At 36.4% G+C, this 24051-nt stretch overlaps 1 protein-coding gene across 12 annotated transcripts in view; it reads right to left on the bottom strand.

Moving 5' to 3' along the window:
* nfixb (nuclear factor I/Xb) overlaps positions 1-24051 on the bottom strand; it is a 210890-nt gene that overhangs the window by 94364 nt on the left and 92475 nt on the right. For 9 of the 12 annotated variants that reach the window (XM_079397981.1, XM_079397985.1, XM_079397986.1 and 6 more), the window contains one exon: positions 6572-7103. In XM_079397981.1, the coding sequence (XP_079254107.1) occupies positions 6572-7103 (532 nt within the window). Of the gene's footprint in view, positions 1-6571; positions 7104-8259; positions 8983-24051 lie in introns of those variants that run through there. The other 3 variants (XM_079397989.1, XM_079397984.1, XM_079397990.1) reach the window with 2 other exon arrangements.

Here is a 24051-nt window from a genome sequence, read left to right as displayed (position 1 = left end):
CCACACAGACAGAAACCTGCTCACGTGCTGCTCCAAGCAAACATCCATACATTATCATTCACATACAGTGCCAAAGACCCCTGAAGCATTGTGTGAGAAATTTCTGAAACAACCACTAATTTGTTTACCGCAACAAAGATTATAAAAACTTTTTTATGGAAATGTAATCACACACACACACACACAAAGCATGGGAAATGTTTGTAAAGAAAATAAATGTACTGTATCACCATATAATCATGTTGAAAACATGGCAGATTTGCTGCTGATTTGCACTTACCTTTCAGAAATGTAATTTTCTTCGTAAGAAAAAAACAACAAACAGTACCATGTCAATCATCTGATCCCATCACTGTACTTCCAGAGTAATTTTCAGTAAGAAAGCTAATAAATCTATTATATTGCAACAGTACTATGTAGAGACACTTGGATAAAAAATGCTAAATTAATAAATATTTAAAAATGTGTACTTTTTTGTTATTATAATAAATTATGTATGGGAAAACAAAGCAGGTCAAATATTTACTATATCACCATGGTACCATGTCAAAAAAAAAAAAAAAAAAAAGGTAATACCTTAGTATTTATATAATATATATATATTTATATAATATATATATATATATATATATATATATATATATATATATATATATATATATATATATATATATATATATTGTGAGGGAAATACAAATTAGCAGGTCATACATTTAGTGTATATTTTAACAGTAAAATGTCTGTAAATATGTTATTAAAAAAAACACACACACAAAAAAAACAACAGAACAGAACGGAACAGAAAAATACACCACTGAACTTTTTGCTTTTATACCATGTTAAATTTTTGTAAGGGAAAACTAACAGTTCAGATTTTTACTATATCACCATGGTACTTTGTCCAAAAAAAAAAAAAAAGAAACATAAATACAAACACACACACACACACACACACAAAAACACGTGGTAGTTCCATAGTATTTTTTGTTTATATAAATTTTGTAAGAGAAGTACAAATCAGCAGGTCACAAATTTATTATAATGGCACTATGTTATGACAAAGCAAGTGTCTGTAATATGAACATGGTACTACCATTGTACTTTGTTATTTTACCATGTTAAATTATCGTAAGGGAAAACAAACTACCATGTCAAGCTTTTACTAATATCACTGTAGTACTGTTAAAAACAAAAAAACACTGTAGTTCCATAGTATTTTTTGTTAGCATATGGAAAATCCATATCAGCTGTATTTCTGTAAAATAAAACATGGTACATTTCTGTAAGAGAAAAAGCAGTAGCTCTAAAAAGTTGCATAAAACTACCATGGTATTACCATCACTGTACAGTTCCTTTAATGTACCATGGTAAAGTTCTGCAAATCAGCAGCTTATAAATGTACTGCATTACAAAGGTACTGAAAAAACCATGATAGCAGCAAAAAGTAGTTTTTACTGTCAGTGCCCCATGGGCAGTCAGTGTGTGTCTACTGTTGCAGTACTGAAACGGCTTCATCGACAACAAAACGAAGGTCTCGTTAGACCGGCACGGGCTCCGTCCCCTCTCTCTCTCTCTGTCTGTCTCTGTGGCGAACAAAAGGCGGATTCTGAGAGCGGCAGGAGGACCCCTGAGGAGAAGAAAGCCGCTGCACTCCAGCGCTGTGGTGAATGAGGTCTTTTCACCAGAGTCCTGTGCTGTTTACTCTAGTTCAATAATAGCCCTCATTTTCCAATCATTATTCGCTCAGTCTGACTGCCGCTATTAGCCTGTCCGGCGTGTTAGTCATAGTGCGCCGTACACACCCATGTAGAAATAACGTCACAGTGCAAACACACATTCCTATGAGGGCTTGTCAAACTCTGTGACACTCTTCAGGTAAAAGCCGGCTGTCAATAGTGTCATGCGCTAATGCCGCCTTCAGCCGGTTCTCCTGACACACTTTGGAAGTTAAAGAAACTTTCATTCAGCTGGCGACAGTTTGACCACTCGGGTCAGACGCCTAAAGGGTGATTTTGTGTAAAAATATATGTACTTAAACATGATTAGCTGGATGATCTATCAGACCCGTATTTAAATTCTTTTACATCTAACATCACAGACAGAAGCCCGGCAGCCAAAGTCAGCGCTGCCAAACTCTCCATTTTGATTTGGAACGCGCCCTTTCCCAGCGTATGGATCGTTCGCTGTGGCCAATTTCTGAATCATTAAAAAAGAAAATTGCTCAAAAAAAAAAAAGAAAGAAAAAAAAAGCGTGTTTTCCTCCGAAAGAGTGCGAGTGTATATTTCTGTATGGAATTGCGAGCGAGGTAAAGGCTTGTTTTTCCCATCGGCACTTTGACGTAGGTGTTAAGATGGCGAGAGAGGGAGGACGTGTTCAGAGGAAAAGGCCTGAAAAAGCGGGTTAAATGGAAGGAGAGGCTGGGAAAGAGAGAGGGATGTTGGCAGAGTGTGTGGTGTAATTTGAAAAGCTGAGATCCGTGCCGCAGTGCCAAACACACACACCAGTCGAAGTTCCCTTCGCAGACCGGCTTTTGTTTCCATTTTGGCATTTTGCACCGTCTTTATTCTCTGCCCGCTGTTCTATTCTGCGTTTTAACAAATGCAACAATGTAAATAATAACATTACTAATAATTAATAGTTGATCAGGAGGAGGGGGATTCTTTTGGTGTGGTTATTGTTGATATAATCTCCTTAAAAATTGCCAGAGAATATTCATATCGCTGGTTAACATTATTTCTGTTTGTTTCTATGTTTATGTGTGCAGTATATGGGGCATTTTGGTTTACCTCTGTAGGTTTTATTTGCCCGTTTCCTCCAAACGAAAGGCCTTAAAAAAAAAAACAGAGCCCAGCCAAAGTCAATCCTGTTTTTCCATTTCAGCTGCGCCGTTTTCTTCTCATTCAGTTATCTTCTGAATTCTGCTGTTTTTGACTTTTTTCACGGTGACGAGATTGTGCTACACTAATGTTTGAATATTAGAGGAAAAACAGCTCAAATAAAATGCTTTTCAAACACACACTTCTTCTGCATTTGCCATGCATTTTCCAACTTATTTTCTTCAAATTAATAAATAAATATGTTTATCTTGTCTGATATGCTGTGTGTTTATCACACACTGCATATAATAACTATTAAGTGAATGAATGTAAATATCTTTAAGGAAATTATAATTTGTATATTTCACTTACACACATTAAATAAGCAAACATAACTATAATATATTAAAATAGTTAGAATTAGCATATTATCAATATACAATATACAAGTAATTTAAACCCTTCAGTATTATAAATTCAAAATATAAAATACAGTATCAGAAATTTGCTGTTAAAACAAAAGATGATTAAATACCCATACAAATTCATTTACACTTATTTAACAAAAATGTGTAATGTGTTCAATTTAATTGTGAAATTATGAATATATTTGTTTAAAAACTAATAAAAAAAATGTATTACATTTTTCATTATGAAATTTACATTTATATAAAAAAAACATTACTTAAAAAAAAAAAGAAAAAAGTGTTGATTTATTAATAAATATTTTTTCCTGCCATCACTGAAGCAGATACTCAGATTTAACATTTCTATACAAATGAGCTATAACACACAGGTTTCAAAATATTCTGAAGTCATATTTTTAAAAACAGCCAAAAAGTAAAAGCTAAATCCAAACGGACTAATATTTTTCCAGCACCTGTAATTAAACAAACTCTCTCTCACAAACACAATAAACACAGGAAAGCCAGCTTCCTGAGTGCGATCCAAGCAACACCTTCACATTACTGAAAGAGAGTCAAAAGTACACCCAGCTCCAAATCAAATGTGAAGGTGACTAGAGCGGCGTGTCAGCAGTCAATGTGGGTGACTGTCTGCTGTCGGTCAGGGTACGGGCCTCAAAGCCTGGAGCAGCGGGAATCACCTCGATTACCAGCCAAGAAGGTACGCTGCTGCCCAAAGGCCTAACGGCAAGCAGTCTCATTGCTTTTGTCACTTCTGAAGAGATGCAACCGCTCGGCTAAAAAAAAAAACATAATGCAGAAAATAATGTAAAGTCTGCAGCTCATTAAACACCCACAGCACAAAATCCATCTTTATTTTTAAACTCCCGCTAGAAAATCGCAACACCTATCTGATATCTCCAACACCTTTGAAAGCTCTGGAAACCATCCTGAATAGATGATTCGTTGTGAAACAAGTGATTTAATGCTTGACCGCACTTTAAGAGTCTTTTGTCGTTCGACCATGTACATCCATTTCCTTTTCTCAAAGGAAAAGGCCACCATTAGTTCCCCTCTTTTCAGCGTCTGGCCCTCTCTCTCTCCTTTACAACACAGAGCTGTATAGCCGTCGCCTGACTACAGAACTTGGCACCGCGGCCGGCATTTTATCGGCTGTCTGAGCTGGACACAGCTCGATTAGAGATGAGAGCAGGCACATGTTTTTATCATGACTGCGCAATAATGGAAGCCTTATGACGTGGCGAGCTCCAGAGATGACTAACCCAGGAGAAAACATCCATCATTCTGACAAACGCAGAAGAAAAATAACTTTTTTTCTGGAGCGGCACGAGACGACCGATGAGAGGTGCTCATCAAAAACCCCCATTAATCATCATCATTAATACAGCCGGCGTGCGGCGAGAAGACCGAGCGTAATTACGCCGTCGTCAATAAACCACTAAACAGTCAGACCTGGAGAGTAAATTATACATAAATTGTGCCTCCTGATCTACAGCGTGCAAATATTACAGTATGTGTAGTTGTTCAGACGCTGGAGCCGAAATGTAAACGCTGATTTTCAGAGACAGCAAAAGCAGAAGTGATCTAAGTTGGCTTTTGGCAGGCGCTCGCCGTTTAAAACTGCAGTCGAAACATAAATGCAAATGTTTGCTTTGAGAATAATCTTCGCAAAATACAGACTGCGTAAAACAGGGTCTGTCAGTGTTTAAGGGAAATGAACAAACGTTGCTGTAATATTCCCTCAATATGGTAAAGCGGATGTGGCCGGAACAATGAGCCATTGGGCCGCTTTAATAGCGTCCGGATTAAGACAGGAGATTCGGCCTGGTCAGCAGGAGGTAATCTGAGTCCTGGCATACCGTTAAACAGGAAAAGAACGGCATGGTGAACCGGCTAACTGACGCTGAGTTCCACACGGAGCGAAAGGGAAACTCGGCATGGGCAACAAAATCTCTTTCGGAGGCCCTGCCAACAAAGAGAATTATGGCTCTGTGTCACAACAAAGGCGAAAACCGCCGTCAAATGTTGCCTGTTCACATATTCTGAGTGCACAGATAATAGCTAAATAACTGAGCTGCCTGTAAATAGCTGCAAATATAATATTGCGCCGTTTGTGAGCATCTCTTTCTGTGTTTTCCAAAGAACTGCTGCCAATATAGTGACCAGCATACAGTGCATCTGACAAAAAATACTTGTAGCTGCAACAAAACCACAAACACAATTCTAAAATGACAATAAATAAATAAATACTTACAGATTTTTTATTAAAATCCATATTAAATTAACAAACTAGTATTATTGTAACAGTTGCAGAAAGCTTTATGTTAAGTGTTCAGAAATAATACTTGACATTTAGTTATTTATTACTATTACTGTTAATAATAACAACAACACATTTAAAAAATATACATATATTTTAATTGAATAAAAATACATATTAAATAAAGAAATTATTGTTGTAGTAGAGGTGCATAAGACATTAAGCATTTAGAAATAAAATCCTAGCAATTATCTTGTTTATTATATTATTATAATTGATGATAATAATAATAAAAAATAGAAATATAATTTATATATAAATATATATTATTTCTGCAAATCTGGAATAAAAACATATTTTACGTTTTATGAACTTATGTTCTATTTAATCTGCCTTTATCATCAAGTTGCGTGAAAGTCATTTCATTGTTGGGATTTTTAATATTAATGTTCTGATTTTAATATCTAATTTTGACATTTCAATGCTGAGCAAAACAAAAATAAATAACTAAATAAAATACATAAATTAAGAGTGTAAATCGAAAGTACATTCTCTGTCTAAGAAAATGTGATCGTTCTGATTATTTGTGTGTTTATTTAAAGGCATTAGTGTAACTAACCAGTGTGTGTGTGTGTGTGTGTGTGTGTGTGTGTGTGTGTCTGGCCTTTACACCAGCTGGGAGCAGGCCAGCTGTCACCGCCACAATACACAATCTGACATTAATACACACACACACACAACTATCAAAGGTATGGGTGCATTATGCTATACACTCTACAGCGAACATAACCTAGAAACCAATTCACACACACACACAAAAAGTAAAAAAATGTACAATTTCACACACACTCCATAAAGTTTCACAAAGTTATCACATTCACACAAATAACAACAAAGAAATGAACACAACAAAGCCTGTATTTGCATATATTTGCATTCAAGTACATTTCTGGAATACAGCCCGGAACTGAATCGGACTGTGTTTCCTGAACCGGGTTACGCAGCGGCGCATTTCAGTGTATGTGTGTGTGTGTGTGTGTGTATGTGTGTGTGTGTGACTGTGACTCACCTGGCGAGTGGACAAAGTAGGCCAGATACAGGTCCAGTTCTTTCACGGACACTCCGATGTGGTGCGGCTGCACGCAGAGGCCGTGGTTGGAGCACTGCGGGGACTTGACCAGTCTCTCTCCGTCCGTGCTCTCCAGCGGGCTTCCCTTGAACAGGATAACCATCACCAGGTCCAGGCGCCAGACCTTGTCTGCTTGCCGCAGGCAGTCGATGCGGCGGATCTTGCCCTTCTGGTCGGGGTTGGACAGCACGCAGCACGGCGGCTTCTTCCCCGTGATGGTGAGCACAAAGTCCTCACGGAACTCCGGCCGGATGTCTTTGCGGAGCTTGGCGAGCAGACGGGACGCCCACTTCTGCTTGATCTCGGGCTTCTCGCCCAGGAGTTCGTCTTTGACGGCGCGCTCCTCATCCTTCGTCATGCGCTTCTCATGCTTCTTGAAGTACTTGCGCTTGCGGGCCTGGAGATTGAACCAGGTGTAGGAGAATGCACGGACGTGTGGCAGCAAAGCCTCGATGAAGGGATGAAATTCATCCTGTTGGATTAAAAAAAAAACTAATTTCAGAAAAATTCATGTTTGAGAACTTTGGAAAAGGATGCATTGCATGCAATCACATTTACTCATCTGCAAATAACAATTTCGTCTTGCTTTTGCATTAAAAATATCTAAAATAGTACAAATAAAAGAGAAGGCATGCTGAATTAGGTCTGAATGCATGCCAATGAGGTAAACATGAGGAAAAAATGAACTTAATTCAGAATATTCTTACTGGAAACAGGTCTTATCTTAAAAAAATGTTGTTCCTCAAGTACATTTATCTTGTTTAGGGATATTTTTACTGGAAAACAACTAAAAATACAGATTATTTTTAACAGTGTAGAAATCAATTTAGTCCAACTTGGAAAAAATATTATTTTCAATTGAAATAATACATTCTTACATTCTATTTAGTCTCCATTTATCATTACATTCCATTAAAGCCATTTGATTGTTATGAATTGTAATGCCAATTTTCTGCTTTTAGTATCTAATTCTGGCATTTCTTTCAATGCTGAGCAAACATAAAAATAAATCAGTAAAATCCACAAATTAAGACTGAATAGAATGTATATTGAAAGCCATTATGAGAACATTATTTTCATTTTTCACAACAGAAGCATGCATAAAGCAAAATCCCCTTAATTTCAGACACAATTATCCTACACAAATACAAAGACTTTAAATTAAATGAAAGTAAACGCAAATTGAAAGCTAAACAAGGCTCTTTTTCACACAGTTTAAAGATCTCAGCGGCTGTGCAGGAATTCCGGGATTCTGCAATTCACAGAAAGCAGCTTCTTTAGCTCAAGTCAGGCCAAGAAAAGCTTGGCGATCCCCACGGCAACGGAAGACTCATTCAGCTCTCCAATAATACCTTCACCACACAACGCTCTGTGACAAAGCCTAAACCGCGCCACGGTGCCCCAGTGCCAGGGCCGCCGTGCCCCAGACCCTCTCTGCCAACTCTCGCCACAACAAGACCGCGGTTAAACTGCGTCCCTTCAAGACCTGCCATCAAATCCTTTCTGCGGGCTGCTGTCGTGCAAAAATCCAGACATGTTCACATTTCAACAATCGAGAAGGCAGATAGCACTGTGAAAAGCACACACTGAAGACAGGAGCAGAAAGAGAGAGAAAGGCTGGTAGTTACCATTTTGCACTCTCATCATAAATTTGGCACGCCGTTCAGGACGGGAAAAAAAAATCCACCCGCACCAGTTCTTTGCCACTCACGCCGAAACAGCAGCTGCTGGCTTGGCAAAGATGAAGAATTGGCGACTAAAAAAAAACAAAAACTTGGGTAAAAAGGAAAGAAGACTGGAGACACTCCAATTGCTGGCGGAAAGAAGTTAATTTCAAGATCAGTAATTTTTCTTTTGCTTTGAGGTTCCAGGTAAAATTGGTTATTAAAAAAAATGCTGCAAAAAAAAAAAAGAAAAAAAAAGAAGACAAAAAGAAATAAAATAAAGGTGTGCACACAAGAAAAAAAAACAACTAGGAAAGCAACCGGGCTTAAAATAAATGCGTTCGCTTTCCAAATTACAAAACAAAACAAAAAATCTAAACAATGCCGGAAAAAAAATCCTTGGCAAGCGCAATGATTGTTTTCTTAGATCTTTGGATCCGGCAAAAAACTCAGAGAGCGCGGCACACACATAACGCAGGCACACGCGTACACATGCATGCACACTCCTGCGACGAAGGGGGGCGGGTGGGGTGGGGTGGGGGGGCTGGCTAATGCAAAGCACAGAATACGGGCAAGAAAAAAAAAAGAGAACCGAATCAATGTTGGACGAGCTCGCAGGACCGCTGGCAAACCCAAGTGCTGCTGCTTTTTTTACTCCTTTTCTCTCCAACTCTCTCTCTCGATCGCTCTCTCTCGTCCTCTCCGCGTTCTTTCCTTAACCATTGCCTGAGTCTTTGCCAACACGAGTAGGGCCCACCTATTTGGCAACAAGATGCCTGTAGCTCAGCCAATACGTTAGCTTGAAGCGCTGAAAGGGAGGGGAAAGAGAGGAGGGAGCTGGTGGCAGAACGAGAGAGAGAGAGAGAGAGAGAGAGAGTGAGTGAGAGCATGCAGTCCAGTCCGGTGGTGCACAATTTGCCAGTTTGACAAGTTCCTATCCACCACCGAGGCAAAGTTCAGTATCCCATCAAGCTAGTCATGGCAACCGTGTTGTTAAGTCTGGGTCGCAGTCGCCGCGGCTTGCGTAATGCCACCTTGGCACAGGCCGATGGGAGAAAGCGCACGGCTCTCTCTGAAACTCCCAGCAGACCCTGCAGCCGGCAGCTGCTCGTGGATTTAGAGGCCGAGACAAAGAGAAAAGCGACCGCGCACCCCTCGCTCCCTGTGTGCATCTCTAATTTAAAACAAACATATGCTGTGTTTGTCTGAGAAAACGAGGAGCTCAGGCCGAATGCAGAAGAGCGAAGGACGCGAGACCTGAAGTTGTACACAAAACTTCGAAAAGTTGTTCGAAACAACATCCCTGCAAAAAACAAAAAAAACAAACAAAAAAAACACTATTGTAACAGAACTTGTGTCATCTTCAAAATCTCACATCAGCCATTTTTAGGAATTAAAAAATGGTCAAGCACTAATGAGTATATAAGATCACTTCAAGCACAAATGCAAGCACCGTTTTGTCACATTTGGAAGGTTTTCCGAAGTTTAATTGCACAAATTTTAATGTGCATCAGAAATTTGCTAACAAATGCTCTAAAATGCTTGTCAAATTTCATGATTTTCTTGACAGAGTTGACTGGGAGTGTAAATGCTGCTTTTTATTTTTTACATGCAATCATAATCATCTAGCTATCTGAGTTTTGGGAATACTTTAATCTTGCGATCAAAAATAATATAAAACAATAGCTTCTTACAGCATAAAGTAGAGCAGAGATTCCTAGAGATATTCAGATCTGAGATGAAATGAGATGTAGACGGAGCTGTTGATCAATTCTTGTTGATGATTTCTTTGGGAAAAAAATCAGTGAATGACTGCTTGGATGCTGTTCTTCCCACAAAAAAGGGGGGAATTGATTTGAAATGCTGGATTAGCAAACATATGCAAATATCTCTTAAATGAGAGACCAAGAAAACATCACTGGACGGATGTATGGTGATAACGCTCTCCCATCACAGTAACACTCTTCATTAGTGCTTCCTCTTTCAAATCGGAGACTACGTGTCAAAACCAACACCTGCTTGAGGTCTCTAATAAGATGCTAATTGAAGCACACAACCAGAGGAGAGCAGAATTTGTTTATGAATGCATTTGTTTCAATAAAAGCAGCACCTTTATTTCAAACAATCCCTTCTCTGTTTGAAACACAGACCTTAATGGCTTCCTAGTGCTACCAGTGTGAGTATGAGATAATTAGCTTCTGATCAACATGTGCGTTTGGAAATTCACTTGCCACAATTCACTTCTTCTATATAATGGCGGCGCCAGAGAATATAGCGTTTTTACTAATCAAAAACATGTTGTTGTTTTGTTTTTTTTATAATATTTTAATGAACTAAAAGTTAGTTAAGCTATTAAAATAATTCAAATAGTATTGCTTAAAAAAAATGATTATAAATCATTAAAAAATGTGTTATAAATGTTTGACTGTTAGGCTAACTGAAATTGTTGTTGTAGGATAAACAGATATCCAGTCTACACAATCTTATACGACCGCAACGCACTCCAGCTTGTTATTCCTGCCAAAAAAAAAAAAAAACACACAATAAACTACGAAAGAAAGAAAAAAAATCTCGGACTTTATGGACACACAAACATGTGAAGCGCCGTGAAATTTGACAAAGACGAGGGTCCAAATATTCAGTATCCACCTGAGAGTTGCGACTATATTAATACGCCGTAAATAGCCCACGGTTATTAGGCTAATACACTATATTACTTGGCGGAAGAACTGTTGATTGTTGTTGTTATTATTACTATCAGTAAAAATATTTCTTGAACACTTATGCACAATTAATGTTACCAATTAATGTTGCTGCCGTTTAATAAACACACAAGAGTTAAACCTCTCGTGACTTGTTTTATTCTACGCATGGGTCATCTCTTTTCAAACGTATAAAAAGACACTAATAAGCTAATAACTCAATGGAAGGGATAAAAATGTCTTAAAATGTTTGTAGCAATACATCACATATCATCAACTTAGGCTATCAGTCCTGTCATCAAAACCCAACAAACCATGGCCTGGTTTCTCATCCCAGCACGAGTCTCATTGCTCCAGGTTATAGAGGTCAGGGATATCTGAAACACGGTCAAGAGTTAGTAAAGCGGCGTTTAACGCTCAGTGACTTGTTTCTCTGCGTTTTGCATTTTGGTAACATCAGCAGCGCGTTACACCTGCGCGTCACGTCCGCCGTTTTGACCACAAATTATGAAGAGCGCAAGATTTCTGCCAGCTCAATTAAGAATAATCGCTGTGTTATTTTTTTCCCCTTCGCCTGTTCCTGCAACATTAATGCTTAAAAGAGAGAAGACATCATCTCTCAAGTGTGTGCCAGCAGACGGATGGAAATGAACGAGCTGGAAAGAGTGCTTGGTGTCGGGCGCCAGAGAATCATTTGTGTTAGTTTGTCACTGACGGTAAAATCAATTAATAATAACAAAAACACACCCAAGCACCTTCCAATCAATGCATAAAAAAAACTGTTCAGCCAAAGAAAATTACTTGATCATCCAGTACGCGCAGTTTTGAATAAAGTAGCCTAAATTGTGGCATAAATTACGCTATTGGCATATAGTCCTATATTATAGAGTAGCATAGCCTAACCAATGCATTTTTATTGGCATAATATGTTCAAAAATCCATATTCAGGTCACATCGGTAATAAATTGACAAGCTGCAATAGAATAAATAAAGCAGCCTGGAAATCTTGTTTTGAAAGGCCTATTATTCATACTCCTTGACCAAAAACTTTACTCACTCACCTGATTTTTCTTGGTTGGAAAATCAACTATTTTGTTTAGATATTCGAGCTTTATAACAATAGCAGCCTACATTTTACATTGGAAACTTCGGCAAAGTTGCACTATAGTTCTATAAAGCAAAGTGTGATCATTACCCTAGTTTTTCTGAGCTGGCGCAACAATAAAGAAAAAAAAAAAACATTCATAAACATTGGAGCCTAAAACAAAAACACTGGGGTTGAATAATCCACAAAAGAGTCTCGATTCAGTCAAACAGGAGTTTGTCTGTGGTAATTGAATATTGATGATTTTTCCTGATGATTCCTTTCGGATGCTCTGTTAAAGCACTCTAAACGATTATAAATTCGGTTATTAAATATAATGATGTCGATTCCATGCGCATTTATCAGATTATTTAGAGGAAAGGAGAGAAAATGTTACTGGATAGACTCCTGCACCAAAGACGAATTCGATTACAGCGCTTTAAAAATACCTCTTAACAACTGCAGTGATTAGTCTAGCTTAAATAAGATTTTATTATATTCATAAGAAACAGATTTCAACGAAATGTTATGGCAAGCTAATATAATATCCTGTAATATCAATATCCTCGCAGCAAATAAGATAATTTTAGGCGATACGCAAAACCGGAGGAATGAAACACTGCGACTGTGATTTACAGAGACAGAAAACCAAATAAAACACACCCGTTTAATATAGAATGCATTTACCTCGCTTTTCAATGCCAGCAGACGGATTTCGCACAGCAGAGATATTTATAGAAAACCAGTACAAGGCTTTTTTTCCCCTTTCTTTTTCTTTCTTAAAGATTTGATATTATCAAAACATTAGATTTTATCGTATAAATAGCCTAAATATTTTTTTAGAAACAACTCAGCTAACAAATAGGTTATTATGAAATATATTTAAACCTCGGTCAGTGTGAAACCCAATCAGCTTTAATCTCTGAAAATATCAGAATTATCAGAAAATATCAGAACTCTCAGAAAATATCAGAACTCTCAGTAAAATTAACATGCCAGCTTTTAGGTCAAATATATTTGTTCTAAAAAAAATAACAAAAAAATAAAACAAAATAACATAAATACCGTGCTAAATTTTGAAAATTAAGCTGGAACCTGAAAAATCCTACATCATGAAAATGCTTTTATCAAATAAAAATTGCAATATTTGGTGGAGGTGGAATATTTGCTAGATTTAGCCTATAATTCATTAAAGTGATTGCTACCTTTAAACCAATAAAGGGTTTTGAAGCACATTCATTAATTGTTAATTACTGAAAATATAAATAATTCTTAATATGTATTTATTAAATTAATAATTATTTATTTTTCTGTAATATATTTAATGTTGTTTCTGTGTCTATTATTTTATTTTTTGTAGTGTGCCGACTATTGGCAAAACCAGAAAAGCAAGTAGGTTTAATGAGAGAGATGTGGGGTTTTGGGGTTTGTTGGTTGCCCGCTGTGCGTTCGTGACCCTCCCTGCGGATGTGACCCACCGTGACCCTGAAACACCATAATGAAGACAGACGTGATGGCTGATTCTGCCCTCTTATATGAGAAAGACACTCTGACAACACAAGAATATAAGAGACAAAGAGCCTGTTAAAATGATTTTTCATAAGGGGAAGGAGGCAGACAGTGAGAGACAGAGTAAAAATGTGATAAATACCAACATGACAGACGTTGAGGGAGGTGGAGGCCGTGGAGAATCATGTGCTAACACACACTATCGTGAGGATGCCAGTCCAGACATGCCAGCGTGCCAGCGTGGACAAAACCATGGCGGTAAAGAGACAGCTGACCCCCACACACACACACACACACACACACACGGCCATCTATTGTGTCTGACACTGGACACACTCTCACACACGCACTCGTGTATAACCTCACACCTCAGAGACGTGGGCCGTGTGTGAACGTGTGTAAGCATGAGGTTCGAGCAGGTGTGTGTATGTGTGTGTGTGTGTGTGTGTGTGTGTGTGTTGGCGCAGGTGAGGTCCGCCCGTCCTCTCACTGCCGATATGCTGCAGGTCTGTTTTGATTTCTGAAAAACATGTCTGAAATGACTCAGGCGCGGTAAAAAGTCAGTGTGAAATCACACACAAGCTTTTTTATGGCAGTGGCTGTGAAATATGGGAGACTGGGGCAAGTTGTCACAGTGCATATTGGTTACAAACACCTAGATCAAAACTGTCTAAATACAGAAAAAATATGTTAATTTTATCCTTTAAATTAAATTAATATATTTTTTGGTCCCACTTTATATTAGGTGGCCTTAACTACTATGTACATCAAAAATAAGTACAATGTACTTGTGTTCATATTGTATATAAGATGGATATAAGGTTAGGGACAGGTTTGGTGGTGTGGGTAGTTTTAAGAGTGGGATGAGGTGTTGAGGGCCAGCAATGTAATTATAAATCTTATTACAGAAATTAATTACCGATGTAATTACATGCAGGTATTTTTTTTAAATATAAGTACAATGTAAAAACATGTATATACACAATAAGTACATTGTACCAAAATTATTAATTTTAAATGGAAGTACATAGTAGTTAAGTCCACCTAACATAAAGCGGGACCTACTGTATTTTTGGCATTAATTGAAATAAGTGTCAGAAAATGGATTTTAACTGAAAAAAAGTATATGCGTTTTCTTTTTATAAATGTCACGGCAGGTTATCACATGTTTCATATGACATTTACAATTAAATTTTGTTAAATAAAATAAAATTTCGCCTGAACAATACTTTGATATTCTTGTGTATTATTTTTTACCCTTGCCGTTTCATTAACATTTTTTTTTTTTGCTTCATAATTGTTTTAATCTTTAATTTTAGCTGTTAAGCCTATAAATTATGTAGACTGCTAATTTGCAGATTTCCATTGTGACAACTTACCCCATATAGTCAAAGTACTCTAAAAAAATAAATAAAAACCAATGTGTGTAGCATAATTTGTATCTTTTTTACTCTGTTCATTAATGATAAGGATGATAAGGGATAAGGATGTTTAGGGTAAGATTTTTTTTTTTTTAGTCAGAAATTAATATTTTTATTTAGCATGGATGCATTAATTTGGTCAAAAGTGACAGTAAAGACATTTATAATGTTACAAAAGATTTCTATTTCACATAAAAGCTTTTCTCAACTTTCTATTAATCAATAAATCCTGAAAACATGTATCGGCGTTTCCAAACAGCATCAGTGTTTTAAACATTGATAATAAATGTTTCTTAAGCAGCAAATCAGCATATTAAATTGATTTCTGAAGGATCATGTGACACTGAAGACTGGGGTAATGATGCTGAAAATTCAGATTTGCATCAGAAATAAATTACATTTTAAATGTATTTCAATAGAAAGAGGTTATTTTAATTTTATTTTATTTTTCACAATACTGGCTGTAATTTACTGTAATTTCTGATGAAATAAATGCAGCCTTGGTGAGCAGAAGAGACTTCTTTAAAAACGGTTAAAAATTGCACCCGCCCCAAATGTTTGAATGAAAGTCTATACACAAATTGGCATTTAAAAATTATTATGCACTGAGAAAAAAGTGTGCCACCTAGCCCCAGTTTTCCCTATGTATCACCATCATTTTAACCATTTCTCAAATCCATTTATATGAATGAATGATGCATTTATATAGCGCTTTATTGTGTATTGCCAAAGCGCTTTACAATCATGTGGGGGGGGGGGGGGGGGTGGTCTCTTCAACCACCAACAGTGTGCAGCATCCACTTGGATGATGCGACGGCAGCCACACTACAATGGCGCCAGTGCGCTCACCACGCACCAGCTATAGGTGGAGAGGAGCCAATCTAGTGTATGGGGATTATTAGGATACATGCAAAGAGAGCTAAAACTCTCTCTTTTCTAATGTGCAGCCCTGTTTGACAATAGCATGAATGCACATTTCCTTTCTGAATGACCAAATGCTAGCGTATCACCATAAACGGCGTCAGGCGTGAGGACGCACCCAGGCCCTTACAGATCGTGGCTAGCCAGTGATGCATGACGATAGCTGAAGCTGTTTGTTGGTGTTTGCAATAACTCCAGTTTACAAACCAGCACATTACTACGTGTGAAAAATCTGCAAGCAATTTGTGGCAGCGGAGAGAGAGAGAGAGGAAAGGCACATGTATCCCAGTGGGCCCTGAGAGACTCAAGAGCTGCACGGCACTCTGGGAAGAACCGCATTGTAGGGATTAAGGCCTGCAAAACATCACACATTCTCTAGGACTAATAGAAGGAAATGGTTAAGGTGTGCTGCGCTGTGTGCCGGATTTGCACCAGCAGCAGTGCCGTCGATATTCACTCCACTGCATACACTTCTGGAGAAATATTTCTGAAAAAGTCTCTTCTGCTCATCAAGGCTGTGTTTATTTGATCAAAAATACAGGAAAAATTGTGAAATATTATTACAATTTAAAATAACTTTTCTATTTGGACATGTTTAAAAATGTAATTTATTTCTGTGATCAAAGTTGAATTTTTAAAATTGTTACTCCAGTCTTCAGTGTCACATGATCCTTCAGAAATCATTTGATGCTCAAGAAACATTTATTATTATCAATGTTGAAAACAGCTGTGAGGCTTCATATTTTTGTGGAAACTGATACACCACAATTTAAAAGTTTGGGTTAGTAAGATTTAAACAAAAGATTATATTTTATTCAGCAAGGATCCACTAAATTGATCAAACGTGACTGTGAAGACATTTAAAAAAGATTTCTGTTTCAAATAAATGTTATTCATTTAAACTTATTATTCATCTAAGAATCCTGAAACAATGTGTCATGGTAAGAAACCTTACTAATAATTGAGCTCCAATAACCGAGCAGCAAATCAGGATATTAGAATGATTTCTGAAGGACCATGTGACACTGAAGACTGGAGTAATGACACAAAAAAATTCAGCTTTGCATCACAGGAATAAATTACATTTTAGACTATATTCAAATAGAAAACGGTTATTTTAAATTCAAATAATATTTCACAGTATTGCTGTTTTTACTGTACTTTTGATCAGATAAATGCAGCCTTGGAGAGCAGAAAAGAAAGGTGAAAAGGACACGACAGATTAAATCTACAAAATGTGTTTTTCCAAACATACTATGGTAAAACTGTTATCAAACTGTGATGTCATACATGCACATGTTTTTCCTCTTCCGTTTGGCTGACACATATTTGCACACAATGCAACGTAAACAATAATGGCTCGCTGATAAAAATCATTACTGCATAATTTATTGAGTAGGTGTTGCAGCACAGGATGTAGTTTAGCAAAAACAAACAAACAGCAACAAAAAAAAAGCCAGCAGCAAGAGATTTCATAAGGAATAATGGATGAAGGATTGCACACCCGAGCTGGTAATGATGTTCCTGCAGCTCAACTGGCAGAGACTAGCGCTAGCAACGCCAAGGTCACGGGTTCAGTTCCTAGAAAATGCAGGTTCTGATAAAATATATAGCTTGAATGCACTGGAAGATGCTTTGGGGGAAAAAGTATCTGCCAAATGCAGAAAATATAATGACAAAATGTTTTTGCAATTATTCTATGGATATTAAAAGTATATATATGTATATATATATATATATATATATATATATATATATATATATATATATATATATATATATATATATATATATAAAAATAAAAAAATTAATAACTTTTTTGTATTTGGTTTCTTATTTCATAGATATGAAAAATAAAATAAAAAACAATAAAATAAAATAAATTAATGTTTAATGTATCATTATTACTATTAACGCCAAAAAAAAGTGAAATTATTAACAGATATGAATGGGAAAATACTACTGCTAAAAGATCATGATTAAAAAAGAAAAAATCTCTGGTGGTCAAGATCTTTTGATCGTCCTGTTGCATTGTTACTGTAGCATTATCAGAAATCTTGAGCTAACTTCGTACCGCAGAGTTATCTGCATGGCTCGATGCACATGACTGCCGCACCACTGATTTCATGTGCGTCGAGAATCAAACCGAGGCTTAGCGCTGCTTACGGAGCATGACAGAGAACACAGGAAACCTTTGGAAACATCATTAGTCCTGCATATCTCTGCTTTTGATAACCGGGCCCAGACGGACTCTGCAGAGGTCTCCTTCTGGGAAGTGGATTTAAAGAGAGCTCACTAAAAAAATGAATTCTCTCATCATGCACTTTAACTTTTTTTTCTTCTGTGGCACATAAAAGAAGATATTCTGAGAAATGCCCATTCAGTGGAAGTCAATGGGCTCCAATGTTGTTGGTTCTCTTAAAAATATATTTAAGCTTGCCATATTTTTGTAAAGCATATAAACATGTTGGATTATGTTTTTCAAGAAAATACTATTTATTTCAATGTTACCTGCTGTTTCTTTGTATTGTGAAATTTACTAGCAATTTATGAGTGAAAATTGTTTCTACACTATTTTTTTCTGTTTGGTAAAAGCCATTATAAGAATCAGAATTAAAAAAAAATTAATTAATACTTTTATTCACCAAGGATGCATTAAAAAAAGTTTCTTGAGCAGCAAATCAGCATATTAGAATGATTTCTGAAGGATCATGTGACACTGAAGACCGGAGTAATGATGCTGAAAGTTCAGTTTTTCATCACAGGAATAGATTATTTTTTAAAATACATTCAAATGGAAAAGAGTTATTTGAAATTGTAATAATATTCCACTGTTTTTACTATATTTTTTATCCAACAAATGCAGCCTCGGCTTTCAAAAACATTAAAAAAAGGTTACCGACCTCAGACTTTTGTAATGCAAAAGTACATGCACAGTTTTGCACTTAAATAGAGACATGCACATCAGAAAATGGCAACCGGCACACAAAACGCCTAAAGCCTTCCAGAGCCGACCGTCACCTTGAAGGCCGGATCTATGACATCATCCAGCTGCGTCGGCTCGGCGGCATTCCAGCTGTGAGCGACTCAAGCCGAAGGCACGGCTCTCTGCCTTGATTAAAACCCTCTGATTGGTTGGCAGAGAGACGTTGCATGCAAATGGATTAGTCGGAGTGCCAAAGCTGTGCCCATGAAGAACCCAGAATGAAGGAGATTACCCAGAGACCCGTTTTTAATAGCTTTAGCATCACGTATTAGACTGAATACGTCGATAAATTGATTGCCGTGGAATCGCAGCGAAATGAATATAAATGAACTTAAAGCACACCCTGACACAGTTTAGATGCACAGCGCGGGACCCTGAAACGGGAGCAGATGCCCCTGCGAACGCACACACGCAGATTCACACAGGCACTACAGTTGCCGAGTGTTGAACGCTTCGCAATCAAAGATATAAAGGGGCAATCTAGCACACAAACAAGAGATTCCCCATCGCCTCTGCCAACAAACCGGACCCTCCTCTCGCAGAACAAGGGATGCACTATTAACTAAATCCCCCTCCCCTCTTCGCTCTTTCTCTCTCTACTATTTTTCTTTCTTCAGTCGACCCTCTGCCAGTCTGCGAGGCGTGGTGCCAACGCTTTCCACCGCCGGGCGCTTTGCCCTGCCCTTTATGCAAATGCTTTACTGCCATCCCCAAATCACAACCCCTACTGTCTCCTTTCTGCTAGATCTGTGCCACTCTGTCTGTCATTTTAAGCAGTCTTGTGTTGTCTCTGTTTAACACCTTCTGGATCTGTGTGCCGATGCCACGTCTTCCTGTCGCAAAAAGAATACGCAACCTGAACACAAGATGTCGAAAATCTGGATTGAATATCCTGTTTTTGTATTTTAAATGTCAAGCGTACTTTCTGCCCTGCTGAAAGGAATTGGAAAAAGTAATGAATACCAAACAGGTTTTCCAAACACTCCCTCCTCTGCCATTGGTCAGACAGACAGATAGTCCCGCCCCCAAACTTCCACCATTGGTTGAGCCAGTGTCGCTGTGTTACACCGTGTCCACACCGGACGCGAGCGGTGCAGTGCGGCGCGACAAAATACCATAGAACTTATTATAATCAGTGACGCTGTATACACTGGATGCGGCATGCCAAATCCCCGACAGTAAACTGCTGCCACGTTCTATTTATGACGCATTGACACAAATTTAAAATGATTTTCAACGGTTGCTTTTTCGTGTCCAGTGTCGACAGACTTTAGATTTTGTGGCGCGGCACGACACGAGTCGCGTCCAGTGTAGACATGGTGCTACAAATGTAAAAAATTATTTAACAGTTTAGTTGTTTCAATTATTTTTTTTAAGTTGACAACTTGCATTTATGAATTTGTTCATTCAACTTAATATTTAAAATTTTCACTGTCTCAACTACACTGTAAAAAGTGATACGCTGACTTAACTTAATAATTTTAAGGCAATGGGTTTCCTAATTTTTTTTTTAAGTAAATAATAATTTCAAAAAATAACTTAAGTGAACTTGACAATTCACTTATTTTTTTAAATGATCATTTACTTAAAAATTTTAAGGCAAGGGGTTTCCTCAATTTTTTTAAAAGTTAAGTCATCATCACTTTTTGGAGTGATTAAGTTAAGTCAACTTATCACTTTTTACAGTTTTCGCAAGTTGACAAAACTAGAAATTTGCCCCCTCAACTTGTGATTTGTCCCCTCAAAAAAATGTGTTGAATCAATGTAATTAAGATATCATGTTCTTAACGTCACTTATCGCGAGATCTCGTGATGATTTGCAGAAAGAAGACGTTCGTCACCATATACATTGGTATGCTGGATGAGATGCTCGAAAAATGTTTTTGGGGAATCAGCTTAAGCATTATTTATACTACTATAGTATTTATTGATTTAAAAATATAAATTTATTATTTTAAATTAGCTTTTATTTTTATATTTTTAGGTTTCAGTCCAAGTTATGTTCTTTTGTCATTTTGGTAACACTTTACAATAAGGTCTCATTCCTCAACATTAGTTAACTTAAACAATGAGCAAATATGTTGGTTACAGTATTTATAACCTTTGTTAAACTCATTAATAAAAATATAACATTGTTCATTGTTAGGTCATGTTAGCTTAAGTCCATTTGATAATATTAACAGATTTTAACAGTGTATTAGAGAAGTTTAAAAATGAACAAACTAAGATTAATAAATGCTTTAGAAGTATTGTTCCTTCTTAATTCATGTTAACTAATGTTTACAAACAGAACCTTATTGTAAAGTGTTACTGTTATTTTTAATATTGATTTAGCTTTAATTTATATCTATTTTAGTTTTAGTCATTTTAGTACTCCAATGTCAATTTACTTTATTTTTGTTACTTGACAAGGCAGCATTTCTATTTTTTTTTTTAAGTTTAAGTTTTTCCATCTAATATTTATATATTTATTTCAGCTTTATTCAAGTTAATGAAAACTATTTTTAATAGCTGTAGTTTTGGTTTTAGTTAACAATAATAACACAAACTTATAAATGGCTTACTAACAATTGCCTTGGGCTGGGATAAAGGAAACAAATATTTTAACATTGAAAACGAGCTGAAACCTTTTTACTTCCATAATATGTTGTATTTATAAGTGATATAAGATATTTAATAAGATACAAATGTAGGAAAGGACTTGATTTTGTCCATCATAATTGATTGGATGGTGATAAAAACCTTATGGGAAAAAATAGGCTATTGATATGTATGAGAAGCAAAAGAGGGACAGACAAAAGGAGAAAGTCCTAAATAAAGACCAATAGATGCGTCCTGTGCATTCATCCTGACACAAGCAAAAGAGACCTGTGCCAACAACACACACACACAAACACACAGGAAACCACATACACACCTGAGCTATTAAACATGAATCTATGGTAACACTTTATTTTAGGGTCTCTTAACAAGTTGCTAATTAGCATGCATATTACTAGAATTTTAGCCATTTATTAGTACTAATTAAGCACATATTAATGCCTTATTCTACATGGCCTTATTCTGCATCCCTAATCCTACCTAATACCTAAACTTACCAACTACCTTACTAACTATTAATAAGCAGCAAATTAGGAATTTATTGAGGGAAAAGTAGTAGTTAATAGTGAATAAGTGTTCCCTATTCTAAAGTGTTACCGAATCTATCTACCGATCATCTATATTTTAATTTGCAAGTGTAGTAGTAGTGTGGTCGTACTTTCTAAAGGAAAAAAAATGCACACAGAATAGTTTCTCTATAACGGTCTGACACCAAAAGAGAAAAGTGTGAATGCTGAGGTCAGGCTAGAGTGAGAGATTTCAGTAGAGCGGTTCAACTTAAACACTCTCTTCCTATCGTTAAATATGACTGCCCACATCCCTTTCCCCGTTTCCTGTCGAAACTTCCTGCTGTTGAATTAATAAAGATACAGCAACTTCAGCTCTCCAGGAAAGCAGCGGGTTGACGACAGACAGCGGTGGGAGGTAAATAAAACAAAGGAACCGGCAAACGTGAGAACTCGCACAGTGCTAATCTCATGCATGAAGTCAGAGATCGCTGGAAGGTCGGAGAAAACAAAATAAGCACAGACGCATTCAGTCTGACCACATTTCAAAGGTCGTGACCTGGATTAAATTAAATCATTCTAACTCTGAAGATTTGGGCCCTGACTTACAATTGAAATAACAATATTAATTTATTTTTATCTAAACAATTTTTCATCTCAAAAGATTAAAATCGGTTTGACTAATAAATACTTCTTTCTTTTATCAATTCTTTAATATTAGATCTATCAATTAAACAATTAGGTGAAGAATAGTATAATGCCATTTCATCACCATATATAAGAAACAAATGTAAAGCAGTAAAGTAACTCATTTTGCATACATTATTAGGGCTGCAAAACGATTAATCGCGATTAATTGCATTCAAAATAAAAGTTTATTTACATACTATGTGTGTATGTACTGTGTATATGTCAGACCTCTGTCGTGTGTGTCATGTGTTCCCGCCTCTTGTTTCCATATTTGGTTTGTTTCCTGTCCTTGTTTAATGAGATTATTAGTTAATTCTGTTCCAGCTGTGTTTGTGTGATTTATCCTGTGTATTTATAGTCCTGTCTGTTCTGTTAGATTTCGTCTAGTCTACTCGTTACTCCCCGGTGTTCCTGTCTGTCAGCCTTGCCTTGCCCTGATGTCTACATTAAAGAGTGTTCATTTGAGTTTACTCCTCATCTCCGTGTTCTTGTAACGTCCTCGAGTGTGCACCGTGACAGTATATTTATTATGCATATATAAGTAGACACACATATGTATAGGCTATATTTGAAAAAAATATTTGTATGCATATATATAATTATACTTGTATATAATTTATATTATATATAAATATATATATTTTTTTTAATACACATGCATGTACTTATACATAATAAGTATACACAGTATACATACATATAGTATTTAAACAATCTTTTATTTTGAAGGCAATTAATTGTAATTAATTGTTTTGCAGCCCTATGCATTTCACAACAGTTTACCTTAACAACTCTTCAATCCCAAGTGAAAAAAAGTGTCATTTTATCCTAAACATTTAGACAAAAAAAACCCCAAAACAATAGAATCTCACAATCACTACTCTGCATAAATATAATAATAATAATAAATTCATAAATAAATATTACATAATAATATTTATAATCATAATTATTATATTTATTAAATAATAGGAATAAGAATAAGAGGAATCATATAAATAAATATTAGATTATGATTATTAATTTATTATTATATACATTTATTATTATTATTATTATTATTAGTATTAGTATTATTATTCAATATAAATATCTAAAAGATTAATTAAAAACAATGCACATTAGTTACTGGAAATGTTTTTTAAAAAATCAGAAGAATAATCTCAAGTTTGGCGGGAAATGCCAACAGAGTGAAATAAATAAAGCCATGGATCAAGACTCGGTAACATAGTCTCTCTCTCTTGCTCTCGAGAGGGGCGTAATTGGGTTATGGAGCACAACCGAACCATTGTTTTTACAGTGGATGGATTGTACCAGCGACATGCCATTCTCACAA

The sequence above is a fragment of the Barbus barbus genome (assembly GCF_936440315.1).
Source record: "Barbus barbus genome assembly, chromosome: 3".
Lineage (NCBI taxonomy): Eukaryota > Metazoa > Chordata > Actinopteri > Cypriniformes > Cyprinidae > Barbus > Barbus barbus.
This window is presented reverse-complemented; position numbering and strand designations above follow the sequence as displayed.